The sequence below is a fragment of the Pygocentrus nattereri genome, chromosome 28 (assembly GCF_015220715.1).
Source record: "Pygocentrus nattereri isolate fPygNat1 chromosome 28, fPygNat1.pri, whole genome shotgun sequence".
In the NCBI taxonomy this organism is placed as follows: domain Eukaryota; kingdom Metazoa; phylum Chordata; class Actinopteri; order Characiformes; family Serrasalmidae; genus Pygocentrus; species Pygocentrus nattereri.
The window spans coordinates 7,930,339-7,957,382 of record NC_051238.1 but is presented as its reverse complement, the minus strand read 5'-3'; the positions used below and the strand labels follow the sequence as shown (position 1 = coordinate 7,957,382).

Sequence of the window (27,044 nt, the reverse complement as noted above, 5' to 3'; positions counted from 1 at the left end):
TTGTTAGGACACGATGCTCGATTTTCCTCTTAGTGATCTATTGATACTGCCCTGCGACAACAAAGACTGGAATGCACAGTTTGACCCGCTAAAGATAAAGCAACACTGTTGGGTGGCCGCTTGCAGCACGTGCTGTGTTTCTAAAATCTCATACTAAAACGCTTCTTCAGGTTAGGCTCGTTTGTGTGCACCTGCCTGAGGCTCCTTTCCAGGCCTTGACTTGAGTGCATATGGGAGCAGTTTGCCTTTTAATGGATGATTATGACTGATGCCTGTCACACTATCTCATATGACTAGCTCGACTTTGCTGGTCTCAGCAGCAGGGTCACATTTTTTTAATGCCTGTGGTTTTCGGTTTGACCCTTTGATGGCTCACCCAACAGACTGCAGAGTAAGCGCTCGGTCTTTAGAGGGAAAAAAAGGACCAAATAGCTGATACTGCCTTTCCTTTCCTCGTGCGAATGAATGGGAGGAACTGATCCTAGATCAGAACTCTCACTTGGAGATGAGTTATAGTCCTAGCAGAAAAGAGGCTTGCTTGTTCTTGTTTGTCAGGACATATAATTCGGCAAATTACAGACCACAAACACTGTTTATGTAAAGTCCATGTTTAGCCAACAAATCTGGGGTAGTAAATCTTTAAATCATTGCCAGATTTTTTTTTACTTGGCGAAGCTTGTTTGCTCGTCCTTGTGGATAAACATGCTTGTCTAAGAAATGAACGTGCTTAATGAATGCAGCAGCCGAGTTACTACGACCACTACAACCTGTAATTACATTAATATAGCAGCATCTTATTACGCTAATGTCGGTGATAATGGAAGCTCTTTTGAACACAGAAAAGCTGTGCACTGCAGGACTAGGCTTAATCCCTGGGAAACTAACCCTTAGTATCTGGATCTGTGGGGTCTGTTTCGTGTTAAGATCGTCTTACTGTTGGAAAGAATGTTCAGCGATACAAACAAGCATAGAGATGTTAGTGCTGTTGTGCTTTTGCGGGAAACGAAGATTTAAAAAAAAAAACGTGATGGAAACCGTGGTATTTGGAGCGGTTCTACAGAATGCTTGATGCCTGTCTCTGTTCCCCTAAAATAAGAGCTTTGTTAAACAAACAGCTTTGACTTTACTACCTCCATCCTTCACTTGAATTTCATAGGAAATGACTCAGCGCAGCTGCCCACGCTTTTTTTTTTCACTGTTCTGGTTTCCAGTGAGCTGCGAGCTGAAAATGAATGAAAGCTGCAGGCTTGCTGAGTCCAGGGAGCGCCATGTGTTTTTTTGCATGCCTCCAGGAATGCGTTTGTCAACATGTGCTATCCTCATGAAAGAAAACTGAGCAGAAATGTCTTGCAGTCTAGAAAGAAAGTGTTCACCTCATGGACAAGGCTTGCCTCTTAGACAAATAAGTTGAAAGCATGGAACTTATCCATCATTTATCCTCTCACTCTCAACGCACTGCACTCTCAGAGAAAAAGGGCCGAGTCCACACACCCCGTCTCGCCTCCAGGCTTCATAAAACATTAGGTCATGAAAAATACAGATATGTACAGGTCCACTGGGAAAAAACCTATTTAATATACACAATTGGACCTTAAAACCACCGGTGTACCTTTTGAGGGAACATTTAGGTCCCACTTTATTTGGATGGTCCCCCACAGATGCTCTACAGATACCCAACTCACTAATAAACCTTCTAGTGATATTCGGTTGATTATCAATAACAGTATGGTTATGGTTAGGGTTAGGAATAGGTGTAGGTTTTGCCTTGAGGTTAAGGTTAAGGTTAGGTTTAGGGTTAGGAAGAGATTTAATAAAACCTTTCATACTGAACCTGAGGTTCTGTTTTATTTAATAGATATTTAGTTGAACGTTACTTAAAGACAGACTGAGCGTTTACAAAGTATCTGCAGTGAGCGATCCGTATAACACTCAACTTCACGTTAAGTTGCAGTTAATAGATATTTAATGAACGTTACTTAAAGACAGACCGAGCACTTACCAAGCATCTACAGTGGACCATCCAAATAAAGTGTTACCAACATTTATGAATGAAAAATGTGCCTACTTGCAGGTGAGGATGCAGTTTTGATCATTGGCACAACAGTTACTACAAATAAAATGAGTACGCTAGTGATAGTGCACAGGTATAGGTTGATGATGTTGATGTAAAAAGACTAGTTTTAATCCCTGTGTCGGAGACCAACTCTGTGTGTCCAAAAGTATCCAGACACACCTTCTAATTAAGCTACTTCTAATTGTAAGCTACTTTAATGTGCACTGATCACTAACCTGGGCATTTAAATGCACACACAACATGTATGATCTCCATAGCAAAGCATTGCCAGTATAACGAGACACTCTGGAGCAATGCCAGGCGTCAGCTAGAGGGCTATAAAGCCCCCCCCTTTCAGAGCTCTGAGCTGTGGAGCAGCCAACATCAGTACCTGACCTCACTAGTGCACTTCTGGCTGAATATAATCAAATCCTCACAGCAATGTTCTAACATCTAGTGCAAAGTATTCCCAGGAGAGTAGAGGCCGGGATTTCTTCGTGTTTCAGCAGCCTGTGCTTCCTTCTTATGTGGCTTAAGTGTTGAAACTCTGGCCCTGTTTGAGTGAAGGTGGAGCGAGGGCGCCCTCTGTCGGTAGCAGCGATATTAGTTTTTTCCCCTCCACTCCTTCCTATTTTTAGTAACTCTCGATGTGTGTTGGTTAGTGCGCAACTCAAACGATTTACGAGCGGAATTTCCAGCATCGAGGGAACTTTTCTTATCTCTGGACTTGGCCGTTTTCCAGCTTTTGGAAACGGAGCCGTTGTAAAGCAGCGCTGATGTGACGCTGATGTGATTTGGGAGCTTTAGCGCCGGAGGATAAACCCAGCACGGCTATCATCGCGTTGAAAGCACTTCTCCATCGGGACACGGCATCACCCTCCGTGGACTGGGTTGGCGCTCAGATTCGCTGTAGACTCGATGTGGAGGTCATCTAGGTTTGGCTGCATCCCGTGGCTCGGAGCGGATCTGCCACAGCGCTGTAAAGCGGGTATGTATGCTGCACAGAGCCGCTGTAGGTGTATACCGAGCCCCTCCACGGCCCGCTGTGCTCCCCCTCGGAGATGGCATGTGGACTTGAGCCTGGCCGTTAGCACTTGCCATCGTTCTGTGTTGGTGAAATGAGGCCGGGCTGAGAGTAGAGCGGCCCTGCATGCAGCTTTTCTCTCACTACAGAGCAGTAGTTAGTGTCTCTCCTGAAATGCTCATGATCATACATGCATAGAAAACACCGTGAAAAGCCTTTCTGCACGGTGGAGGAAATGATACTTGATCTTTCACGCCACATTTCGCCACCATGGTGTCCTTCAGTGAATTAATCTGCTGTTTATTGGTTGTTGATGGTGGGTTTGGTGACACTAGCTTAACTGATTGATTTGCAGGCTTTCTGCTTTTGGCCATACTGGGTAGTTTTGGTGGTACTGATTACATTAAGGTGAAGTTTTTGTTTTGTTGAAATAATGAAATCCAGTACCACCGAAACTATGCAGTACCACCGAAACTAGGGTGTCATTCAGTGAATTAATCTGCTGTTTATTGGTTGTTGATGGTGGGTTTGGTGACACTAACTTAACTGATTGATTTGCAATCAGTTTTGGCCTCTTTGTGCTTTTGACCATACTGGATAGTTTCGGTGGTACTGATTACATCACGGTTAAGTGCTTTTCAAAACTGCAGTTGGCTGCGGCGAGTTGGAAAAATATATTTGGTAACAAACACAGTATTGAATGACATCCATGCCAGAATCAGCTCTCAGTTTTCTTTAATGCCGCTGTAATATGTTAAAATACATACATTTGAATTTAGCCTCTTAAATGACCAGCACCCACTGGTACGCCCAAACCTTTATAACACATTCATATAACTTAAGAACAACAAAGGACTACAGTTTGCATTGTTTTCCGTGTGGTTACTGAACAATAAGCGTAAGGCTTTAAAGGGGTTAAGTGTGAAGTTCACTCAAATGCACAGAGAGCATGGCCTGGCATGACCGAGAGCATTGCAGCAAGTGACATCCACTGTTCTGTTCATACCAGGATGTCAGCAGCAAAATGTTTTGTTTATAATGCGTCTCGGAGCAGAAGCACTCATCTAGGATCAGTTTGTTGCCATCGATATCACCTTAAACAGATCATCTCAAAACTCTCTTGATTCAGGGTCTCAGGACTCGCAGTAAGTTACGTTTATTGGCCAGTTTCCTAGACACAGGTTAATCCTAAACAAATAAAGTTTTCTGATGTTTTCTAGATTCACCATTTGTATTGTACCAATATAGTCCAGGATTAGACTTCATCCATGGCCAGGACACCAGCTCCTTGAGACCAAACTTATTAGAGGGCTTGAAGAAGTGCTCTGTCATTATCTCTCATACTTCTTATTCTTCTTACACACGTTTCTGCGATGCAGCCCGAACCGCTTAACGTACAGACTACGTTTAAACTGCGTTTCGAAGCTCTCAGCACTGTGATTGTGCTATGTGTTGTTGGAGTCGATCGGATTGGGAGTTTTTAATAAAATTAAGTTTAAAAATTAAAAACCTCCCATAAGAATGAACAGCGGAATGTTCAGAACTTCAGATTCCAGCTGACATCGATGATGTCACAGCAGGCCACTCAGTCTCACAGACACAGCTGATCACGCAGGGAATCTGCTTTAAAATCCTTAAACTTTCACCTAGAAACTCCATTTCAGCTGGTAATGGTAGAGAAACTTGTCCTTCCTAAAACTTCAAAATATCTCATCATTTCATCAATTAGCTTTAGAGTTATGCACATTTGTTTGGTACAAGGCACCGAAAACTGCCCCATTCACTCCCATGTAAATTTCTCAAAATCAGCCTCTGCTTATTTCAAGATTTTCTCTGTGTTTAACTCATCATAACTCAGACATTTTCTTCTCAATACACACAACTTTACACCAAAATAATCCTCAAGGGGTCTTATCTCACACCATCTATCTGGTTAAGCGATAGAGTAAACATTTCCCGAGTTATGCCGGTTTGTTCAGAGGGTGCAAATCGGACTCAAACAAGGCTTCTCCACTAAGAGCTGCATAATAACAGAGTGACAGTTAATTTGAATGACTCTCCCCTCAAACACATACATATCTCCCTCTCACACACACACACACACACACACCACACACACACACACACACACACATACCTAAGGAGGTGTTGTTCACCTACACAGAAACAAACACACAAACACACTTGCAGCTCTTTTCAAGCACTCTTGCAGTTCCTTCAGGAAATGCACATCTAGTTCTAGATCAAATTCAGCACTCAACACTGAAGACGGGCCCATCAGTTCAGTGTTGGTGAGGGGGGTTCTACTAAGCTGGATTTTCTGGTTAGTTTATGTTAGCTTATTTTTGGGCTGAAGACAAAGTAACCCTTTTCATCTCAACTAAGTGCACTAATCCCTGAGAGCAGCTTTAATGGTTCTCCTGCCCTGTTAACCTTCATGTTGGCCCTGACAGACATTCCCTGGAGAAACGCTCTTTGTGCGCACATGGCCACTTTTGGAGATGGTTGTGCTTTTTAAAGTGTTTTTCACATACTTCAGCCTAGCTATGTTCTTATCTCCTCAGTGTGGAGCCTCTTTTACCCGAGTCTGGAATTGTGGCTGACATCGAGGTGGACGGCATCCTTGCGTCCGATTCGGACACTTTCTACCAGCTGAAGAGCCAGCCCATCGCTCTCAGGTGAGTTCAGACACTCGTCAGGACAGTTATGGTTTATTTAGATTGGAGAAGGTCTAACAGTTTCATACAGCTCTGGGTCTTTCCAGAGGGTCTGCCTTTGTATTGTTTATAGCTCTGTTGCTTTTTAGAATTATTTTATTTTATATTTTATGGTTTTTATCTTGTCCGAGCCAAACCAATCTCTATGGGAAATAATTAGAGCATTGTAGGAGATACTTTTAGCAAAAAATATATGAAAAAGCACATTGAATCCTGACCTCAGAATTGAAAATTGTATTGAACCTAAAATGTGTGTATTGCTGTATGTCTGCTTAGATATTAATAGTAGTAGTACAAAGTTTATCGTACTCTTCTTTATTTGATAGTAACCCACATGTATGTCCAGCGATAAACAGTACTGTAATATAAAAAAAGATTGTGTTTAAACTTAAAAGTAAGTTTCTGGGTTGCTTTACAATTTTGAGTGCACTGAACTTCTAATAGTAAGTCAACAGAACGATGATCTGTGTTTTACATATTGTTAACTTATTATTTGAAGTTCAGGGAACTTTTAAAGTGGCCAGGTTACTAACTTTTCCAAGTTAAAACTTTTTTTAACAGTGTACTTCTAATGTAATCTTAATTTGTGCTGTAAATAAACGCAAACATTTCTGTTGTGTGCACTCTGAGAGTACTTGGATAGTCAGTCTTAGATATTCCTAGACTGGTAGACTGACCTATAAGCCACAGAGTCTGTTTGTTATCTGACCTAAAATAATCACAGTATTCATTTTTTTTGTTGCAATTGCACAGCCTTAGTAAATCCCACTGAACCACACCTCCTAATCTCCAATCCAAACATACTCTATTTTAGTCAGCTTATCCATCAACTCACCCAAACACGCAAACTCCAACAGCAGGTCAAAATCCAACCACATACCAGACCCAGTGCTGAGAAAACCAAGAGTGTACTCGCACTGTTTGGTGGAACAGTCGATTTTTATCACACTAAAGATAACCAGATGTTTTTTTCACTGTCAGAGCAAGTCAGCATGTAGTCTGTGTAGTTGGGCTGAAAGAGTCATCGCTTTTATATTAAAATTGCACTTTTGATAGTGCAGTTTCCAAAGCACAGGTGCTGTGGTTTTAATTATAGCCTACATTCTCAGCAACATTTACATCATCTTTTTAGTTTTAAGGACTCAAATCCTACATTTCTTGTATGATACTTCCTTCCCTGAAGCTGACTTGAATTATGATATTTGCATGTTTTTATGTACTAAAAGCAGCAATTGTTCATTTTTTTCATCAGAAAAAGACCTCCCTGTACCCCTTACAGTTAAACAGGCTGCTTTTGTTACTATACCTTTAAGACTGATGTGTGTAAAAGAGTTCTGTTCTGATTGGCTGAGTGCCTCATTCAAAAAGCAGGCTGAGCTGAAACACTCCCTATAACTTCAGCATGAATGGGCAGGGTACAGTACACCTATGATATGTATACATTTCTTTACAGCACAAATTAGATTAGATTAGAAGTGCATTGCTGTAAGCTGTATGTGGATATAAGTAAATGTGTTGATTTTCATGGTGCCATAAACACCGTGAGACCAGTTTTAGCAGTTTGGTTTATGTGGATGGAGGTCACGTTTTCATCTTTAACAGTGTTTACTTTCTGTAAAAAAAGTGAGGAAAATGGGATTTTTCATGATTTTCCATTAAATAGACCATTTTAAAGCAATGCTATGTAGGATTTGGGGACCTCTTTGGTGGAAGTACATAATTAAATGCAACGTGTGAAAACATTTTGTAGCATGGGTTGTGCTTCGGACCCCCACAAGCAGATGAATCTGACTTTTGTTAGTGCATTGAATAAGTATTCAAAGAGAACTCGGTCAAAGCTTGGTGACGGTCATGTGGGGATGTGGGTGAATTATCTATTATTGTGACAACACGGCCACAACAGACTGGAGGTCTGGCACACCATGTTCATTTTTCAAGCCTCAAGCCAGAAAAGGTAAATGTGCCGGTCTTCTAAAACAAGCCTGTATCTGAATTTAAGGAAAGTAGTTTAAATCACGGTCACAATATCGGTCAGAAAAACCGCAATTTGACATTTTCACCCAATCATTCAGCCATAATCTCTACGTAAGTGATGTGATGCTTTAAGTTGTAGTGTTTTCTATTCTCACACAATGTTTGATCTCAGTATTGAGTCTGATTGCAGGTTTTTCCAGGGTAGTGAAAGCTACATGTGAAAGCAAGAGTGGCTTAGGTTTCTGTTCATAGTACATCCTAATGCTAATGCTGTTTTGTAGGGACTTTCCAAAGACTCAGGAGCTGCCAAAACAATGTAATCAAGCTGTCTCTTCCCCCTACCTGGCTGTCTGAAAACCTGAAATCTGGAACTGGTTTTTTTTCCGCATTACAGTGAGCTGTCAAACTGAAGCTTTGATTATACCAGATTCACTACAGGCTTGCACAACCCAGGGTCTTTCAAAGGTTTAAAGAAGCAGTTACGAAAAGGCTCCAGAGTCCATGGGCTGAACTCTCTCACAGCCCAACCGCTGCTATCTGCCCCAGCGATCTGAGTGGCACACTGCTCTTTGACTCCGCGTGCGTCAATGCTAGAAGAGCATGGGGGCTTCTGCTAACTGGTGTTGTTGTTGCCGTTGGCCGCTTGGAACTGTGGGACTTCCAACAATGACTCAGCAGAAATTCAGGCCATGCTGGGAGGAGATGTGCGGGGCTTTCTTGGGAAAGGCGAGACTGAAGTCATTTCAGACATTTAGCCTTGTTTTAGTGTTCGGAGTGGGGTTTCCAGAGTTTGTTAGGCAGTATATCCTCACGGTGATGCTAGTCAGGGCGAAGTAAATTATGTTTTTTCTTACAAATGAGCAGAAAGCAAAATAAAATGTACAGCCAGAAGGGTTTCATAATTTGTTTTTCTTGTTGTCTGCTCCCAGCGTAATAATGACTACACTGTTTACTACAGCTCGTAATGATCACTACAGTGTCTAATTACTGCATTAGTCAGTAGTTAAACATAGACTTTGGGGAATTGTAGGCCAGGGCTGTTGGAATAAGTGGAGGTGGGCTGATTCTGAGAACTCTGTGCAGTGAATAGTTGCAGCTTGGTTTGATTTTGGGTTTATTTATTTTAGCTGTTTAGCTGTTACACATATTATTAGCTTTGTGGGTTTGTGTTGTGAAGGAAAGCTAGTTTAGATACCCTGTTCATGAGATGCTTCTCTGTAAGAGACTTCTTTATTGTTACTGTACTCAGAGTGACCCATACTTCTGATCTAGGTCAGTTTTTTCATTTTGTATCCAAATAAACAGTCAAATGCAGAAGTTTGGACACCTCTTACATATTGTGTTGATATGAAGTGAACACATCGTCTACAGCGAACACACTTTTAATGTACAATTGCTGTTTATTTACAGAATTTAACACATTGGGGAAAAAATACTACATAGAATGTGGCACATGCCAAATTTGTGGCCCTTAAGTGTGTCAATATGTTAAACTTAGCAAATAAACACATTTTGTGCATTAAAATGTGCAGAAATATGAAATTACATATTTAAGTATGTTATCTGTAGAGGATACGTTAACTTATTTTCACTTAGAAAATCAGTAAAACAAGCATTTTCGCTGGAGGTGTTCAAACCTTTGCGTATGACTGTATATTAACAGAATTAAGCTGATCCTACATCACTTTACTCCAATTTCTGAAATGTGCAATAAGGCGAATTACAGCACGGGGGGATGGTTACAGCCTACATCCATAACCTAAAGTTGATTTACCCTTTTTCCCTTTTCCCAGTGGCTCAGTTGCCCCCGTTGACCCTGTGGTGACCCCTGGTGCCTCAGCGATGACGTCACGGGTGCTGATGAGGCAGGAGCTGATGAGGCAGCAGGCTCAAGACCAGGAGAGAAGAGAAGCCCAGCAGCAAGCGTCCAGCTCTCAGCTCCGCCCCACCGACACCTCGCCTGCCATTTCTGTGTCATCTGTGCTGCCGTCTGCCCGCCCCACGCCCACACAGGTCCCGGTGGAGGTGCTTAAGGTAGGAGCAGATCTCTTAGGCATTCAAAAACGGCCACTGCTGCAACAATACCAGCAGTGAATTTTTTGGTCTTTTATTAGATGCTCAGAGGCAGTTTTGACCGATTAACGGGCATTTTTGCAAACGTTATTAAAACACTTTGAAGGATGAGGCAGTCAACCAATGATGTTGCAGCGTATTTAAATCTTTAATCAAGAAGTGCTCAGTGTCTTAGCCGTCCCCCGAAATATGGCTGACGACTGGGTTGTTTCTGTGTGCTCGGAAGTTTGGGTTGATAACGTTTATAACCGAGATTATCTTTGCTACACTGCAGCGCGGAGGCGTCAGAATAAGCTACACTCCGTTCTTTTAAATGGAGTATCCACTTGATTCCAAAGATGTGTGACTTGATGATCATTAACCAGATTTTTAATCTAAAATTGAAATCCTATCCCTATCATTTAAATGGAGAGGAAAGCTAGAAAACCTCAGCTTCTCTGGTGTGGATATTTCAGTGAAAGTGACACAGCAACGTAAAAACTTAACAAAAAAAAAAAAACAAAACCTCACGGCAGCGAGTATTAGGCTTTCTTTTATTTTTCTTTTTTCTTTTATTTTCAGACTTTGAATCTGGGTAAAATATAGAATTATGGAGGTGTCATGTCCTCCAAGTTAAAGCCTATTGTTTGTAACACGTCATCGTCACTTTGTTAGAAACTCACAACATGCACTGTAACGCTCCATGAGGCATTTGATTTATAGTTATTGCATCCTGCTGGACTGACATGTTTATGTCAGTGTTGTTGTTTTTATAGTTTTTGCATCCCTTGTGGAAAAAAAATATTTATTATTATTATTTATACGTATCTGCATATTTAAAAAAAAATACGCAGATGCGTTTGGTAAAAGCCTGAAAATGCATTTCACATGCCATTTTTATATAGATAGCCTAAAACATTGCCTATCATCAAATGTTTTATACACTTAAAGATTTCTTACAGTACAGGATTGCTTGTATTTCCATAGATGTCATCATTTTAGTGCAGTACATTTTTAAATGCTTTGTTTTGGGCATGCTACAGTTTTGCTGTTTGTTGAAAAAGATTGGGGCATCCCTTTATAGTGCACTCATATGTTTGATCAACTTCCAAATATTCTCTACTCAGGTTCAGACTCACTTGGAGAACCCAACCAAGTACCACATCCAGCAGGCTCAGAGGCAGCAGGTCAAACAGTACCTCTCCCACACCCTCGGCAACAAGGCCAGTCAAACGCTGGCCAAGTCCCCTTCGCCCCAGTCAGGCTCCGCCCCCGAACTGGCCCCAGCCGCCAGCAGCACTCCCAGCAGCCCCCTGGCTGTGCTCAGTCTTGGCTCCAATAAAGAGGAGGTAAGGTCCCATCCAAGGCTTATGGCGCAGTTTTGGAGACAAAGTGAAGTATCGTTTTAATTACAACAAGAAAAAGTTAACATGAGTTCATTTTGCTGTTGTTTATTTTCGCAGCGTTTGGTTTATTGAGAAAGTTCTGTGAGAGAATAAGTAACAGAACAAACACTTGTCCATAGTCAATTTGAGAGTGTTTGTGTTTAGCACAAGTGGATTGACGCCTCTGTGCCATTTCAGAGAATTTGGCTTACAGAGTGCTGCATGTACCTTAGTAAAACCCTGTAAGTTGGCAGATTAATTTTGAACTGGCATCTGCACGGCTTTAACAAAATAAAACCAAGAGGCATAATAGGACTCTGTCTTTGTGCTATGTTACTCTTGTCCTTCACATGATGCCGTGTTGATTAGTTCACAGTATTGCCTCTTTAACCAATTGAAAACGCATTATTGCACCTCGAGGTATTTCTGAAGACTAAATAAGGCACTCAGGGTGGTTATCTGGTCTGGATTTATGACGTTATCCACTAGTGCCCTTTTCGCCCTGTTGTAATCAGCTTTATCATTTAGATCTTAATTAAAAGCTGCTTATAGGTTTGATATGATACCATTATGAATGGGCTCCAGTTAGGGCTGTACCAAAACATCATATTGGTGTTTATATTATGGTGTTTATATTAACATATATTATGGCTTATAGCTAACACATTAGCTAGTCAAGCTAGTGGCTACATTAGATCAGGATACTATAAAGCAGAGCCTTTATGTCAAACAGTGAGTGCGTTTCCATGCACTCAGTAATCCGATCATAATCGGATTTCTGCAGTTATCTGATTATTCAAATTGTAAACAGCCTACTCAGATTTCTTAGATCAGAGTAAATCTGATTAAAACAAGCAAACATGAGCAAGCAGTGCTGCCGGGAGACGCAGCAAAACACCTTTGGAGCGACGCTGAAACCAACTAAATGACAAACAAAAGATTGAAATATTCTTCTAGATATTCATAATCTTCGAGATGATGTATGTTCATATTTTCAGATAAAGTGGCGCAGTGTTTAAAATAAAGCATTTCTGCCGTTCGCAAAGCAGGAATCTGATTACTGTCTGACTCATGTAGACCAGGAGTTTCCCCATTCTCTGATTACTCAAGTGCAAGTGAACGCACTGATCAGATTACTGACAAAATATAATTTTCTGCAGTTATTACTGAGTGACTTCATATGCACTCAATGTGTTTTTTAACGTGTTGAATGCTCTGTTAGATCTTAACTGCAAACATTAATGTGAGGCACTTTTTCAGCCAGTCCTTGGTTTTGCTGTATCAAACAAAATGTATGGATTTGAAACCGTATTGTATCGAGTCACATCCTGAATTCTGAGAATCGTTGCTGCCCTAAAACCTGCCCAATAGTCTTAAGTCTGTTGTAGAATGTTTTGCCACAACCATTTCACCCCTTTCTCAGTCTGAGTTAGTAAGGTGTCCTTGACATGTGTGGGCTGGATATAGTCACTGTCCAAATAGAAACGAGTGTCCAGAGAGCTGACTTTACAGAAGACAGCAAAAACACTCTTTGCTTTTAATTTAAGTCAATGTAAAGAGATTTTATTCCGGGCTGTTTTGGAGCATTTCTGTTGGTCCATGCATCATAACATTTTCACACAACGTAAAGAGCAGCTGCTGAGCTTAAAGTAGCAAAAACTGACTTTTTTGTGGTTAATATTGCGCGATATGCATTATCAAGTGCAATACATCCCTTTCCGAAAGACACACGGTCAACCAAAGAATGTCACAACCAAGCACCCAACAAAACTCCGTTACAATATGCAGGGAAGTTGCTATTGCTCTTCTTACTCGTAGTCTGCTAAGCTATTTAGACGTGTGCTGTTGTTCCAATAATGAACCCGATCTGTTTACCTATCATCAGATTGTCAAAAAAAACCCATAAATCATTCTGGAGCATTTTTTGCTCCTGTGATTTTTAGTTTCTTGGGCATTCTTTGTCTTTTCTTTGATGCTATGCTGTACACTTCGTATCATCGTTCTAGTGCAGTACATTTTTAAATGCTTTGTTATTGGGCATGTTACAGTTTTGCGGTTTGCTGGAAAAGATTGGAGCATCCCTTTATAGTGCACTCGTATGTTTGATCATCAGCTTAAAAATAAATGGATTATTGAGCAGCTAAATTGCTCTTCTTACTCATAGTCCGCAGGTGTTTCACAGGGCAAGTATCATCTCTTATTTCTCCCTTTTTAAAGCTATGAAACGCTGAGCTATTTAGACACATGCTGTTCTTCTAATAATGAACCGGTCTGTTTACCTCAGTGGTATGTCTAGATCCTTTTGAAGTGTGTTCAGTTCCCTCTGTAAAAACAATAACATGCTTTGTCGAGTCGATGTGAAGTTGGCCAGGCCCTCTCGTGTGCTCTCTGTGTTCGGCACCACATTGTGCTGGTAAATATCACACAACCAGCTCAATGGGCCCCTCCACACTTAGCACGCTGTGTGGGTTTGACTAGTAAAGCCACACAGCATGTGTGACTCTTGCTTATCACCCTTAATAAGCTCAACTGTCTGCTACTGCCAGGCTTGTGTGCAGTATGAGCCTAACCCTCTGGAGATGAAGTACATGCAGGCTAAGTTTTAATATGTCCCTCTGCTATAGCTGCAGTGGGCTGTAATGGGAGTTAGTTGCCCTTTTTAATGAATGAGGTGGACTTGACCGCGTGTCTCATGGCTGGGTGGCCGGTGTGTCACCGTGAAAATGCTGCATTGTGTGTATTTTTTTAAGATATCCTGTTGTCTTATGACTCAGCGTGGAAAATGACCACCCCAGGCATATTTATGTTTTAAAGAACAAGCAAATGCTGCAGCGCTTATCGTGTTTGTCATGCGTGGAGGTCTGATCTTTTCTGGCTTTGTTTCTGCATTTATGTGCAGATTGAAGACGTTATTGATGACATCATCAGCCTGGAATCCAGCTTGAATGACGAGTGTATGACGCTGATTGACTGCGGCCTGCAGCTGCCCAGCACGGTACGTCCCATTATCTGAAAAAAGCCTACATATAGGAATCCCTAATTGTGTTTTTATTAATTAATATTGCAATTCAAATAAGATGATTTTCTATAAATTAAGTTCCATTTGTGTTTTTTTTTTTTTTTTGCAAGAAAACCAGATTGTCTATTTTTAGGTTTTACGCTTGAGCTAATGTGTTCCAGATGTATGTCAGACTGTCAGGTCACCAGCGCTACATTATTAGCTTTAAAATGTAAGACAGCTTTGAATGATATGAGATGTAATTAAAATTTCAATATAAGCATAAAGTACCGTTTAACCCTGCCAGCAGTTTTAGCTGCAGGAGTCTTTGGCTGCACTGAACCTTTCAGTTTCAATATAGTTTCAGCACTCTTATCACTGATTTCTCAAGCTGAGCAAGCAAAAGAGAGGGGTATGCAGTGCAGAAGGGTTGTGTAAATTAATGCAATAAATTTGTTCCCTTGATAACAGACAGGCAAAAAGTGCCGACTGACTTCCTACAAACACCAGATGACGGTTCATTCAACATTTTTCAAACAGAATTTCTGCTATGAACACAATCACTGGCCTATTTGGTTATTAAAACGTTTCACAACCTCAGTCACACTTTCGTTATAATTGTAAGTCAAGCACCACCGGTTTTAATCCCTGTCATGACTGCTCAAGAAGGATTGGTGTCGGAAGTTTCTTGCCCTGGCATGTCACAAAGTGAAGCATTTGGATTGGTGTGGCTGAATTTGTGTAGGAGCTACTGGAATCCAGCTCTGTTCTGGAAACTAACATGCATTTCTAACACATGGCTACCAATGGGTGGTGATGGGTGGGGGACACACACTGGGTAACAGGGGGAGGGGACAGACGCACACACATACACACACACACAGTCAGGCCCTGGCCATTGAGTAGGAGTGTGTGTGTGTGTGTTAAAGCAGAGAACTGACAGGCAAAAGTTCTGAAAGATATTTCCCCATTTGTGACGTTCTTTTCCTTTTTTTATAACTGTAAGAGAAAGAGGAAGGAGTGTGCTGTTGGTAGGAGAAGATGAGGATTCTAGTTTTAGTGCCGGAGAATGAAAAGAAAAGAATTAAACCCGAGGTAATTTGTGTGTTTTTCCTTACTCTTTCGCTTGCTTTTGATAAGATGGCTGATTCAACACTGTCGCTATGTTTGGAAGCCTATAAAAGGTAGGACGTTTGCTGTTTTCAAATGGTGTTGGTTGCAGGTTCAGCTACAATGGGGGAATTATTTGCTGTTTGAATAAATCTTGTAAAGTTGTGTCTGGACTGAGCTCTGCTGCTCTAGTATGCAACGTGCTTAACGTTCAAGAGAGCACATGGTTGGCTTTGAAGAGTAAAGCACTGGCATTGCAGACCAAGAGGAAGCTCTTAAGGAAGTTAAAATACCATTGACTCTTTTATGGGCAGTTTTTTGAACGGCAGAATTCAAAAAGTTGCAACTTTGTCTAAATACATATGGTTTTGTCCAGACTTAATTTGGATCATGATCTTGAGCGTTACATTTGAGAGCAAACATGCAAGATCACTTTTTTACTGTAAAATAATAATAATGTTTCACGAAGATTTTAACAGTGTAAGTAGTAATTAGCAAATAACTTGCATTATACAGGGCAATGCAGGCAAAGTAAATATGAAGTCATATCACTTCTATTTTTACTGGGAATCCTTATTACTTAGTATGAGACATATGAGACAGTATAAAGTTGAATTACTTGTCACCAGAAAGGCAGCGAAATTGACTGGAATGTCAGATTTGTCGTTTTACATGTCCAGGTGCTTGACTGTTGTACTGGAGGCCTAGTAATTTAAACTAAATGGCTGGAGGTTGGGGAACCAGCCCTGTGACCGCAAGGTCGCCGGTTCGATTCCCAGAGCTGACAGTACATGACTGAGGTGTTCTTGAGCAAGGCACCTAACCCCCAACTGCTCCACGAGCGCTGCGGATCAGGCTGCCCACTGCTCCAGGCAAGTGTGCTCGCTGCCCCCTAGTGTGTGTGTGTCCTCACTAGTGTGTATGTGGTGTTTCACTGCATGGATGGGTTAAATGTGCAGGTGAAATTTCCCCGTTGTGGGACTAATAAGGGTCACTTAATCTTAATATCTAAGGCTAAAACATTGGTGGAGCTCTAGGGCAGGGCTGTACACGTGTGCATTTGTTTTGGGTAGCAAACCTCAGAATGTAATTGGGCGAGTCAGAAATGCTTGGCCTTGAAATATTGTATTTGTCTAAACTGCAGATTGACTTTGGTCGGCTTTACTCAAATGATAGACTATATGGTGAGGCAGGTTGCATTATTAAATTGTATTACAGTGTGCAGTGGACTAATGTGATGTAAAATGGTAGCTGAATCCGGTGGCTCCAGTGGGCTACTAGCACATGTAAGAGTAAATGTTTTGTTCTTGTTAGCACAGTATGATTTGTAGAAGCAAATCCAGCGCAGGCAGTTTGAGTGACACAGGATGTGAGTAATGCAGGGATGGGGCACAGTATGTTCCTCAGTTCCACTTAGTGCTGACTCAGATTTCCAAACTGCAGTCTGTTTCTGGTAAATATGTTCGTTTACAGTTCTGTTCTGTTGTGTGAGGGAGGGTTATGTAGAGAGATTCTACAGAGTGGCTCCTAATTTAAAACCCTGTTGTTATTGCTTTGCAGCTGCCAGTCTCAGGAAACCTCCTGGATGTGTACAGCAGTGCCGGGATGGCCATGCCCACCATCACTGTCAGCAACTCCTGTCCGGCAAACCTGCACAACGTCAAGAGAGAGCTGACAGGTGCTTCAGAGACAGCTGGCAGTTCATTGTCCTCTTTTTTTTTTCTCTTTCCTTTTGTTCTGTCTGTCCAGCTTTTTGTCTCTCTCTGATTCCTCTCTTCCTTATTTTCTGCACAGCCCCTCCCTTGCAGTTGGATTGAGTCAGTCTGAATATGCCTGTCTTATTTAGACACTTCCTGTTGTGTGTACTTCTCTTTTACATTGCCCTGGCTGTAGTACTTCATGAGAAAAGGTTCTTCTGGGGCTGAGGTGATTAAAAGGTGAAAGTCAACAATGCAAAGTGTGTGCACAAAATATTGGGCCTCACCAACATCAGATTCATGAACTGTTCTCACCTTTGTGCTCTCAACTGGGTGTAGATTCTTACCTAAGAGCAAATCCCACGTAAGAAAACACTGGTGAATGTCAGAATCTTTGCGAAAGCCGTGTAAATGGGTTTAAATATTTTTCTTAAGAACAGTTGGTAAATGAGGCCCATTGATATTACTCTAAAGGAACAAATAACAAACATCAGCTGACTGCCTTGATTAAATCTCTATTTGTAAAATCATTCTGAAATCAGTGTGTTGGTTTTAGTTGTTGAGAGCATTGTTTACTTTCATCTAGGAATGGGCGATATGGCAAAAATATATCATGATACTGAAAGGACGCAATACTCAGTAACAACATATCAAACAATTTGTGTCGTAATATTTTGACACAGAAGAAGTGCATCATTTTAAAAAAATTGCCATGAAAAGGTACAAATTACGCTCTCTATATAACAAAACATGCAGTTGGTCGGTGTTCTGTACGTACTGATGACATCCATATGTTGAGAAAAACATGCTCTTGATAACAGAATTGATTGTGGTAAAGTATTGTCATGTATTCTGTTCTGTTCTGTGTGTAACTGTTCTATCTGAATGTATACTTTACATGCTGTTTTTCAGATGCTGAGACTAAAGCTATTATTAAGGAACGGCAGAAAAAGGACAACCACAATCTCAGTGAGTTGCACTTGCTCTTGTGCCTATGAAAAAGGAAAAAACGTGTAAGCCGATTATGAAAAGATAAGTAGGCCGGAAGTCAATTAACAGGGTGCCTTTAATATGTTTTGTTGAAGTAGTTACCTGTACATCTACAACAACTGGCTGGCAACAAAGTGGACCTGGGAGAGAAGAAATGCTGTATTTTATACTGTTTTGATGTAATAATTGGACACAGAAAATGCAATAGCCATGGTGAATATCTGTAGAATTTGTAGCCCTCTGTCGTAAACCACCTAGACACCAGAAAGGGAACTGCTAGCTTGTGGTAACACATCAGAAACGGACAAAGTGAAGTGCTGCAGTCACTAAATGTGTTCATTACTCCACAGTTGAGAGGCGGAGGAGATTCAACATCAATGACCGCATTAAGGAGCTGGGAGAACTTGTTCCAAAGTCCAGTGACCCGTCAGTATTCATTGCAATTTTTTCTGAGTTGGATTTAAGATTGTTATGAGTCCTTATTAGTAACGATTAGTAATGTTTAGAAAAGAGCAACTCACCAACAGCTGTCATTTAAAGAGGCACTTTGGACAAAATTCAAAAATGTAACCATAGTAAACATGCCTTCTTAGTAGTACTCACTTACAGTGGTGCCACAGTGGTTTCTTCTCCTTCTGATGAAGATCTTAAAGATTGGAGGATCTTTTGAAAAACATGTTAAATACACTATGAGCTGAAGACATGAGGTGGCCTGGCTTTAGTGTATGTGTCTAATGCCTCTGTGTTTTGCTCCTTGTCACTGTGGAAGCAGTGAGATGCGCTGGAACAAGGGAACCATCCTGAAGGCATCAGTGGACTACATCCGTAAACTGCAGAAGGAGCAGCAGAGGTCTAAAGAGATGGAGCTGAGGCAGAAGAAGCTGGAACACGCCAACCGCACACTGCTTATTCGCATACAGGTCTGTTCCTCCAGCCTTGCAGGATTTCTCTCCTTCAGTATGCTTTAAAGCCAGAGCTAGGGGTGGGACACCTGGTGGTTTTCACGGTATATCACTTACAAAATCAAATGATGATCATACGGTTTCATATTTTTCATTTTTATTTTGAAAACTGTGTGTGAGTACCGTCTTCAAACTCCAGTCAACTGCTGCAGTCTGCTTGCAGTTGATAAACTAGGATGATGATAATTTCATGTTTACTCGAGTTGGACCATTTTTGTACTACTTTAGGCTTATTTGTCTACTTCTGTGACTCTAGGAGTTATGCTGTGGTGCGACAGAATTTCTCAGACTTGGTTTAAGCATTGCCTGTTTCGTAGCTTTATTTTGCGCGAGTTAAGACAGAAAAGAAGAAAACAGAAATTAGAATCATACTAAATTTCTCCTATTAAAGGAGTCCGCGCTTGGTTTTGGCTTGTGATTTGATGTAGGCCAAAGGCATCAAGCAGTGTTCAGGATTACAAGTACATTTTAGGATTTAGTCCATTTTCCAACAACGTAGTTAATTTGAATGGGGGATCAGGCAGATGTGATTAGAGCTGCAATAAAACTCACGCAGCAGCAAAATATATGAAGCTTTTGTTGAGGGTTTTTTACATAGCAAGTGAAAAATTGCTACCCGATCTGCCTGTTTCTCTCCGCTTTCCGTATTAAAGGGCAGAACTCAGTACAGCTTTTCATGCAGCAGGTGGAAAAACACTTGGATCTCTCAAGTTTTAAGCTCAGCTAATGCTCATCTAGCATAGACAGGAATCGCAAAACCGTGCGTTCTTACGTTGCTGTGGAGGTTAAAACACTCAGTACTGAAGGGGCGAAGTGCAGATCAGAGAGGGATCTACTGTTATTCCAGCAGCCTCAACAGCTAAACGTAGACAGTAGAGGAGAGTGAGCTGCTTTACCTCTTGTCTTGGATTGGAAATGTGATAGTTAATCATATATTTATGCCATCTTTGCGTGAGAATTAAGTGGTCATCTGCTATGGCAGTTGAGAAGCACACTGGCAGTACAAGACCACTTGGTCAGGCTTGGCTGTCGTTATAGCGCCCCTTGCTGTGACGCTCAGAATGCACCTCGCGTTTGGGTTGCGTTATGAAATTGCGACACATTTTTGAATGCAACTACGTGTGAAGCCCCGTCTAAGTAGTTTGAAGCGTCTGCATTCGTGCACACTGTAACGTTATCGTGGACATGTGGGTAATTTAGTCAAACAATTTGCAGTTTGATCAGTGTTTTCTTGCAGACATGCAGAGCAGCTGTGATGCTCTGACCTTGTGATACAACCCCTCCTCTGATTGGAGCTTGTAAACAATTCACTATCCACAGCACGCCAGCAAGAAGAGCAGACAGGGGACTTTTTATATTCCTCAGAAAGACGAAAACTTGCGTCTCACTCAGCATAGAGAAGAAATAATGCTCAAATACTTACGTTTGCATCACAACCTGCTTGTGTAAAACTCATGAAAGAAGATTGAACTTAAATCCATATGTAGACTGATATTAGACCCAGTGTGGAATAAAAACTCCACTGCTTGAAATTCGATATTCCCAGTAGCAGAAATTAGCATTCTTGTTGAGATTGTATTTGAATAGCAGCGACATCTCATGAAGTAAATCGCCCCCGTCCAAAGAAAACCATGTATCTCCATTTTTTTCCATTTTTATTTTCTACCTCATTTTAACACACCAGCTGGTTAGGTCATTTTGGGGTAACTATACATGCCTACTTAAATAAAAATCTTCATGCATGTTTTTACAATGTTAGTGTTGCCTTTTGCCTGTAGTGTAACTTAAGATTGTTCTTAAATTTTAAAATGCTGTTTTTTTTTTTTTCTGGTTAACTGGCTCAGGAGTTGGAGATGCAGGCTCGTGTCCATGGCGTCCAGGGTTCAGACGCCACCCTCATGCAGCAGCAGCAGCAGCAGCAGATCACGTCTCTGGACTCCAGCAACGGGCCCCTTTCTAAAACCATCCTCACTCTGGGCGGGCCAGGGCTTAACCCAACCACCACCTCTACTTTACTCTCCCCTCCCCCTTCTGCCTCTCCTGTGGCCAGAGCCATGACCATCCCTCTTGACTTTGGAACTCTTAGCTTCGGTGAGCTGGACGACCCCGGCTCTTCCATGTTTAACTCCGCCCTAATGGGGGACATGGGCCTGGGGGATATTTTGATGGATGATGGAGGTGCACTTTCGCCAGTGGGGGGCGCCGACCCCCTGCTGTCTTCGGTCTCTCCTGGAGCCTCCAAGACCAGCAGTCGCAGAAGCAGTTTTAGCATGGAGGAGGATTTGTGACGGACGTGATTCGCAAAAGTTTGATCTGCGGGACTGTTTTACCGAAAACTCAGCACTGACAAGCAGCCCAGCTTTTCCATTCCTGCTTGTATGCCTCAGAAAGTGGCCAGTAAGGGCCAGTGTATCACAAGGTCAATTGTTTTTAATCATAGTACTGTAAAAGACCCACACACAGTGTGGCTTGCGATTCACTGCTGAGATAAGAGACGCTTCACTCCATAGTTTACCTCGTTGAATCAGAGGTACTGGAGTTCAGAAGACTTGGTGAGAGCAAAGTAGCAGGATGAGCCGATTTTTTAACAGGACAAATGATGCAAGTAGATGTGTATATATGATAGAATTTAAAATTAGGGCTGACAGTAAGCACCTCTTTTATGATTTTGTGTTTATTGTACTGTTATAGAAGCAGTGATAGCCTATAGTTCTGAGCACACTGACCCAGGTTTTGCCACCAAACACAAATATTATTGAAGCTGATGGAAAACTGACAATACTGAAGATTTCAGCAGACACAAACTGTAACGACCTGGCAAAGCTGTGTTTCTTTTTGTCATGTTTGGGGTAGAATTGATGGCTCAGCGAGGCCAGGGCTCACACAGGCTGGAGTTTGAGGCTCCCGAATTTGCCTCATCAGTTTTTTTTAGTGAAACAAAAGAAGACGAATGTCCAAAAAGCCAGGTGCATCATTGTAGATCAGTTTGTCCCTTCAGATCATCGCTCACTATTTCACATAGCTCATAATGTCAAAGGGATGGTAGCGCTCTGCCCTTCTGTTGTCTGTTGATTTGCAGCGTGCATATGTTTCTGCTTTTGTATGAATTAGTGTAAATCATGTTTATATAAGGACACAGCGAGCCTGTCAGGACACTCTTTTAAATGTCCCTCAGGAAAAATGAACGTTACACATCCTGCTCAGATTTGTGTTCATTTCCTGCTGGGCATGTTTTTCACCCTCTGTTGAACTAATGATGACGATAATGGAGTCTTTTAAAGCTGGTTTCTGTTTCTGAGGTTGAAGTGAGAGTGACTGAGCTGCTGCTTTGATTACTGTCCGCTGTCAGATGGCTCCCTGGGGGCGGGGGAGACCAAGGCCATGAAAGCCTGGTGTTTTATTTGATGTTTCATTTGCTGATATAAATGTTCTCTTTTAAATATCTCTCCATATTGCACATTGGCTTACAACAACATGTATGTTTAGTGAATATTTTTTGCTTTACCTTTCATCATTCCCAGTGACAGCATTAAATTCTCTTTTTTAACATTTTTATTAACCAGTTTGGCCCCACTTTAAATGTGTAATTGGTCTGGATTTACACTAGCGTTCAAAAGTTTAAAGCACTTGCCATGTTAATTGCTCATTGTTTATTCAGTAACTTGAATACAGCGCTGTAATCTAGACGCCAGAAGGTATTTCAAGATGTTTTTATTGAGTAGGTTTTGTGCCTGAGAGGGTATTAGGGATATTAATTTTAGTTCTTAATTCTTTCCAATAATTCATTTGAATCTGTGTTGAAGTTATAGAGCAGTAGCCTCATAATAGATTTTATACATCAACATTTTTATTATTGAAAACAGTGACCCCAAACTTCTGAATTGTGATGGCACGCTTTTGAACACCAGTGTGATTGAGGTGTGATTTTGGTGATGACTCCAGCATAACTGCAAGTTCTAAGTGCTGATATAGGAACAGCCTTTTTCACCAGACAGTGCGGGACAGCACCAAACTAAATCCTATCCAGAACTGTTTGTACCCTCGTCAAGTACCTGTGTTCATCTCCCATCACATAACAGTACTCATCAAAGTAGGCCGGGTTCTCTGGAGGCTGTGTGGTGTTAACAGGATTTCCCACAGGACGCCAGTGACAACAGTAAACACGAACAGCAGCAGCAACAGTGGCTGAGCTTCAAGCTCTGATTTTCTGTTTCAGTTTAATTTGCTTTTATGTCACAGACTGTTAATATATAGTTAATTATGTCAAAATCTGTGATCGTGGGTTTGTGAACCAAATTTGGACCCGCATCATGCTGCACCACACTGGTGGAAAAGCTATCAGATCCCCCTGAATACAATATAAAGGAGGGGAGCCAGACAGATGTGCTTGAGGGCTTGAGTGGTTTTTAAGGCGTCTCATGCAGCACTTTAAGCATCCGCTACAACAAAACAAGAGAATTGCTCCACGCTCTCACTCTATTGCATTTTCCTTAAAAAATGGTTAAAACTTTTCACTATGTTCTTCTTTATTATGGGATTCTGTCATTTTTCTACCAAGAATGGCCTTTTTGTAGTAATTAAGTTCATTATGTTCTAACAAAGATGAGGAATGTGTCAGAATTCCTGAACTTGCCTAGTTATGCATTATTGACTGAGCCCTGCTGGTGACCTCCAGAATAAATCCAAATAATGGCTGGGTCCAACATAAAGCATGGGTATGAGATCATTAAGTCGTGGCCACGACTTAGTAAAGCATAGGTATGAGATCCTAATGCGTGGCTACGGCTTTCTAAGGCCTGGGAATGAGATCATTAAGTCATGGCCATGACTTAGTAAAGCATGGGAACAACGTCATGCCTTGCTAAGTCATAGCCACGCATTATTTTTATTTATACAGGCTGTCGCCAGTGGGGCTCCGCAATGATCTCAAATCATTATGATTGTTTTGTTGTTGTTGCCGGCCCAGCTACCGCTCTGACCCCACTTTATGGTTTGAAGGTGTAGATTCTGACCTCACAGCGATTCATTTCAATTGTGACCTTAGGAAACAGATTTATCCAGTTTGATTTGTTGATTTTAGTTGATGTATATCATTTTTATTGAAACCGAAAAACAATAACTCTGTTATTATTGTAATTGATGCAGCTGGATGGCCACGTTCAGATTGGTGTAGTGGTTCTTTACAACCCTATCTCCGTCTCCCATGAGGCCAGTATTACTGTCAGTGATGTCCACTAGGTCTGCAAACCATCACAAAGCTCCTTTGAAGTGTTTCTGGTCATTGATTGTAGCTTTGCTGTTTCCTCGTTTTTTGGGGGGGGTTTCCTGATTCCCACCTCTCACGGCTACAGAGAATGATCATATTTCACAGCCTGCTAAGTCAACAGATTTTAGCTGCAGTCTCCAAACCGCCAGTATGTCCTGTTTGTCAGCCGAACGGTGCAGTGGAGGATTGTGGGTTGAGTTATTTGATGCAGAGGAAGAACCTGAACAATGAATAATCCAAGCCAATAGCAGAGGCCGGCGTCTGGGTAGCCTACTCTGTGTTTCTGTTTTGTTGTGTTCGGTGTTCTTTTATAGTCTCCAAGTCTGTTTTCTGTGTGGCGTCTTTCTCTCATTAGTCGAACTATCACTGATGTTTTTTCAGGAGAGAAATGCATTAATTATATTTTGCTGGTTCGAGGTTTTATCTTAAGTGGATGTAACAGAAATACCGTCGAGCGCCACTGAGGTTTAACAGTTGAATGCTGAAAGTGCTGCTTGTGGATTGTATGAGCTTATATGTTGGTGTGTGTCTTTGTATGATGTACAGTACTGAGCAAAAGTCTGAGATCACCCTTTATCTGATTTTCAGTCGTAACCTTTACATGTATAGAATTTAGCAGACACTCTTATCCAGAGCGACTTAGAAGAAGTGCTTTGTCTATCTACAGAAAATATCTTTGCTAGTTACAGGTAGTTTAGAGAGAAACCTGGTCCTGAGCTCAGATACTGCTAGAAACAAAAGCCCATGTTGATACAGCGAGAAAAAGGGACAGAATTACACAGCACATTGCAACACTTTATAATAAATACTTAGTGGTCACTTAAGTGCTGTATAAAGACATGTGTCTTCAGTTTGAAGACCATGAGAGATTCTGCTGTTCGGACACTCAGTGGGAGCTTGTTCCACCACCCGGGTGCCTGTACAGAGAAAAGATAACTTAATCTTGCGATCACAAGACAGTTAACTCCATCTGAAGATAACAACTTTGTTATCTTGGGATCACAAGATAGTTAACTCGTTATCTCAAGATAAGAATCCAGAAAATGAAAACTACCTCTTCGGACTTCCCTAGTATTTAGTGTGTCCGCTCTTCGTTAGAAGTTGGTTGTAAATTTGGCCTCACGTCTGCAGCAAGAATGGAGCTCGCTTTTCTCCTGTCTCCCAAACATGAAAGCTTTAAGTGCTCTTTGTCTGAAGGGGGTGGATTTGGTGTCCACCAAGTCTTCCAGGTGGTTGTTAGGAGTCACATTTTCTCTGTAGATTTCAATCATTATTCTAAGTCTAACCAGTTTGGGTTAACTAACCAGTTTTCTCTTTTTTATCTGGAACTTTCCTCTTACTTATGCAAGTCGATCCGCTTCGATGTAATATATATATATATATATATATATATATATATATATAATAAAAATATCTTAAACATTTGGACTGGAAATGAAGTAAATGGAGGGTCTCTGACCTTTGCACAGTAATATATGGGCCAGAATGCCATGAAATGCTGTTGTAAGGCAGCAAACACAGCAGTGATTATGATGCCATGTCCTACAGTGGCAGTATGTTCCCATTAGATCCTGTTCTACTGGCTTCAATGTGACGTTTATATGCTAAAGTATATTTTCAGATATTTACTCAAATCTAGTTTTATTGAAGTATTGTATATTAATTATCCCCAAAGTTGATAGTCTTGGCGCTCTGATATGAGCACGTTGTTTTTTTTTATTATTTCCTAATGAAAATGGTAAAGATATAAAATGCCTTCCTCTGAAAGCCTTGACCGAGATGTGGTCAAACAAAGGAACCGTTTAGATGAAGCGAAAATGATTTAGTATGCATAATTCAGAAGTCTATGCAATGTCAGTCGCTTGTGGCCTGTGAGATGTCACGTTTCTGCTGGTGTTTTTTGTGGATTTGTGCACTTTTTTCTGGTGTAATGTCTGTAGAACGAGGTTTCCTTTATCCTCGCTATGCAGAAATGCATGCTTCTAGCAGATTTGTCGCTGTGTCCTGCAGTACAGTGTATTCTGAGCTGCCTGTCCATCTGTGTTTGCTCCTAAAGAAGAAAAAAAAACACAGGGAACGCTGTCCTCGTGTTTCCTTTTCACGCTTACATTTTGGAGACAGTGGCGTTTTTGTAGACATTTCCCAAAATCCACCTTTTTAGAAACAGCAATAAGTTGGCTTTGATGTATATTTTTTTGGTAATATTTGATATTTCTTGTAATGAAAATGTCCCTATAAAACCTTTTAAAACCTTTCTTATCTGATTAACGCTGTATCGGTGGGATCATGTGTACAGTACACTGTCCAGATTTGTGGCTATTACAGATTAGCGGAGGACAGCACAGCGATGTTTACTTTGGCCTTCTGCGTCTGAATGATAATTTTATGATCTCGTGCAGCAGTTTCATATGTGAATTTAAAGCAAAGGGAATTATGATATGTTGAGTGTCTTTCTGCTCTGAATTTCTCTATTTCTCTGTTTTCATCGCTCCAACCTAAACAAGCAACTTCCAGTTCAGTCGCTCCATTTAATGTTTAGTTTCTTTTTTATTTACTTTTTATGGAAACATACAAATAAAGTTTAAAAATAAAATCAAACATGGCTTTTGTATGATTGATTCAAACTGAATACCATAATTTACATGTTTTTTATGACACCGATCAGCTCCACTTACTCTATAGGAGCTCTTTGTAGTTCTACAGTTACAGACTGTAGTCCATCTGTTTCTCTGATACTTTGTTAGCCCCCCTTTTATCCTGTTCTTCAGTGGTCAGGACCCCCCTGGACCCTCACAGAGCAGGTACTATTTGGGTGG

The 27,044-nt window shown here is 41.2% G+C and overlaps 1 protein-coding gene across 3 annotated transcripts in view; it reads left to right on the top strand.

Moving 5' to 3' along the window:
- Positions 1-26,826, top strand: part of tfe3a (transcription factor binding to IGHM enhancer 3a) — a 28,148-nt gene extending 1,322 nt beyond the window's left edge. The window contains exons 1-10 of one of the 3 annotated variants that reach the window (XM_017719442.2): positions 2,695-3,041; positions 5,642-5,755; positions 9,562-9,802; positions 10,948-11,169; positions 14,105-14,200; positions 16,874-16,991; positions 17,923-17,979; positions 18,351-18,426; positions 18,770-18,920; positions 20,807-26,826. In XM_017719442.2, the coding sequence (XP_017574931.2) occupies positions 9,611-9,802; positions 10,948-11,169; positions 14,105-14,200; positions 16,874-16,991; positions 17,923-17,979; positions 18,351-18,426; positions 18,770-18,920; positions 20,807-21,250 (1,356 nt within the window). In that variant the 5' untranslated portion in view covers positions 2,695-3,041; positions 5,642-5,755; positions 9,562-9,610 and the 3' untranslated portion in view covers positions 21,251-26,826. Of the gene's footprint in view, positions 1-2,694; positions 3,042-5,641; positions 5,756-9,561; positions 9,803-10,947; positions 11,170-14,104; positions 14,201-16,873; positions 16,992-17,922; positions 17,980-18,350; positions 18,427-18,769; positions 18,921-20,806 lie in introns of those variants that run through there. The other 2 variants (XM_017719440.2, XM_017719441.2) reach the window with 2 other exon arrangements.
- The last annotated feature ends 218 nt before the right edge of the window (positions 26,827-27,044 follow it).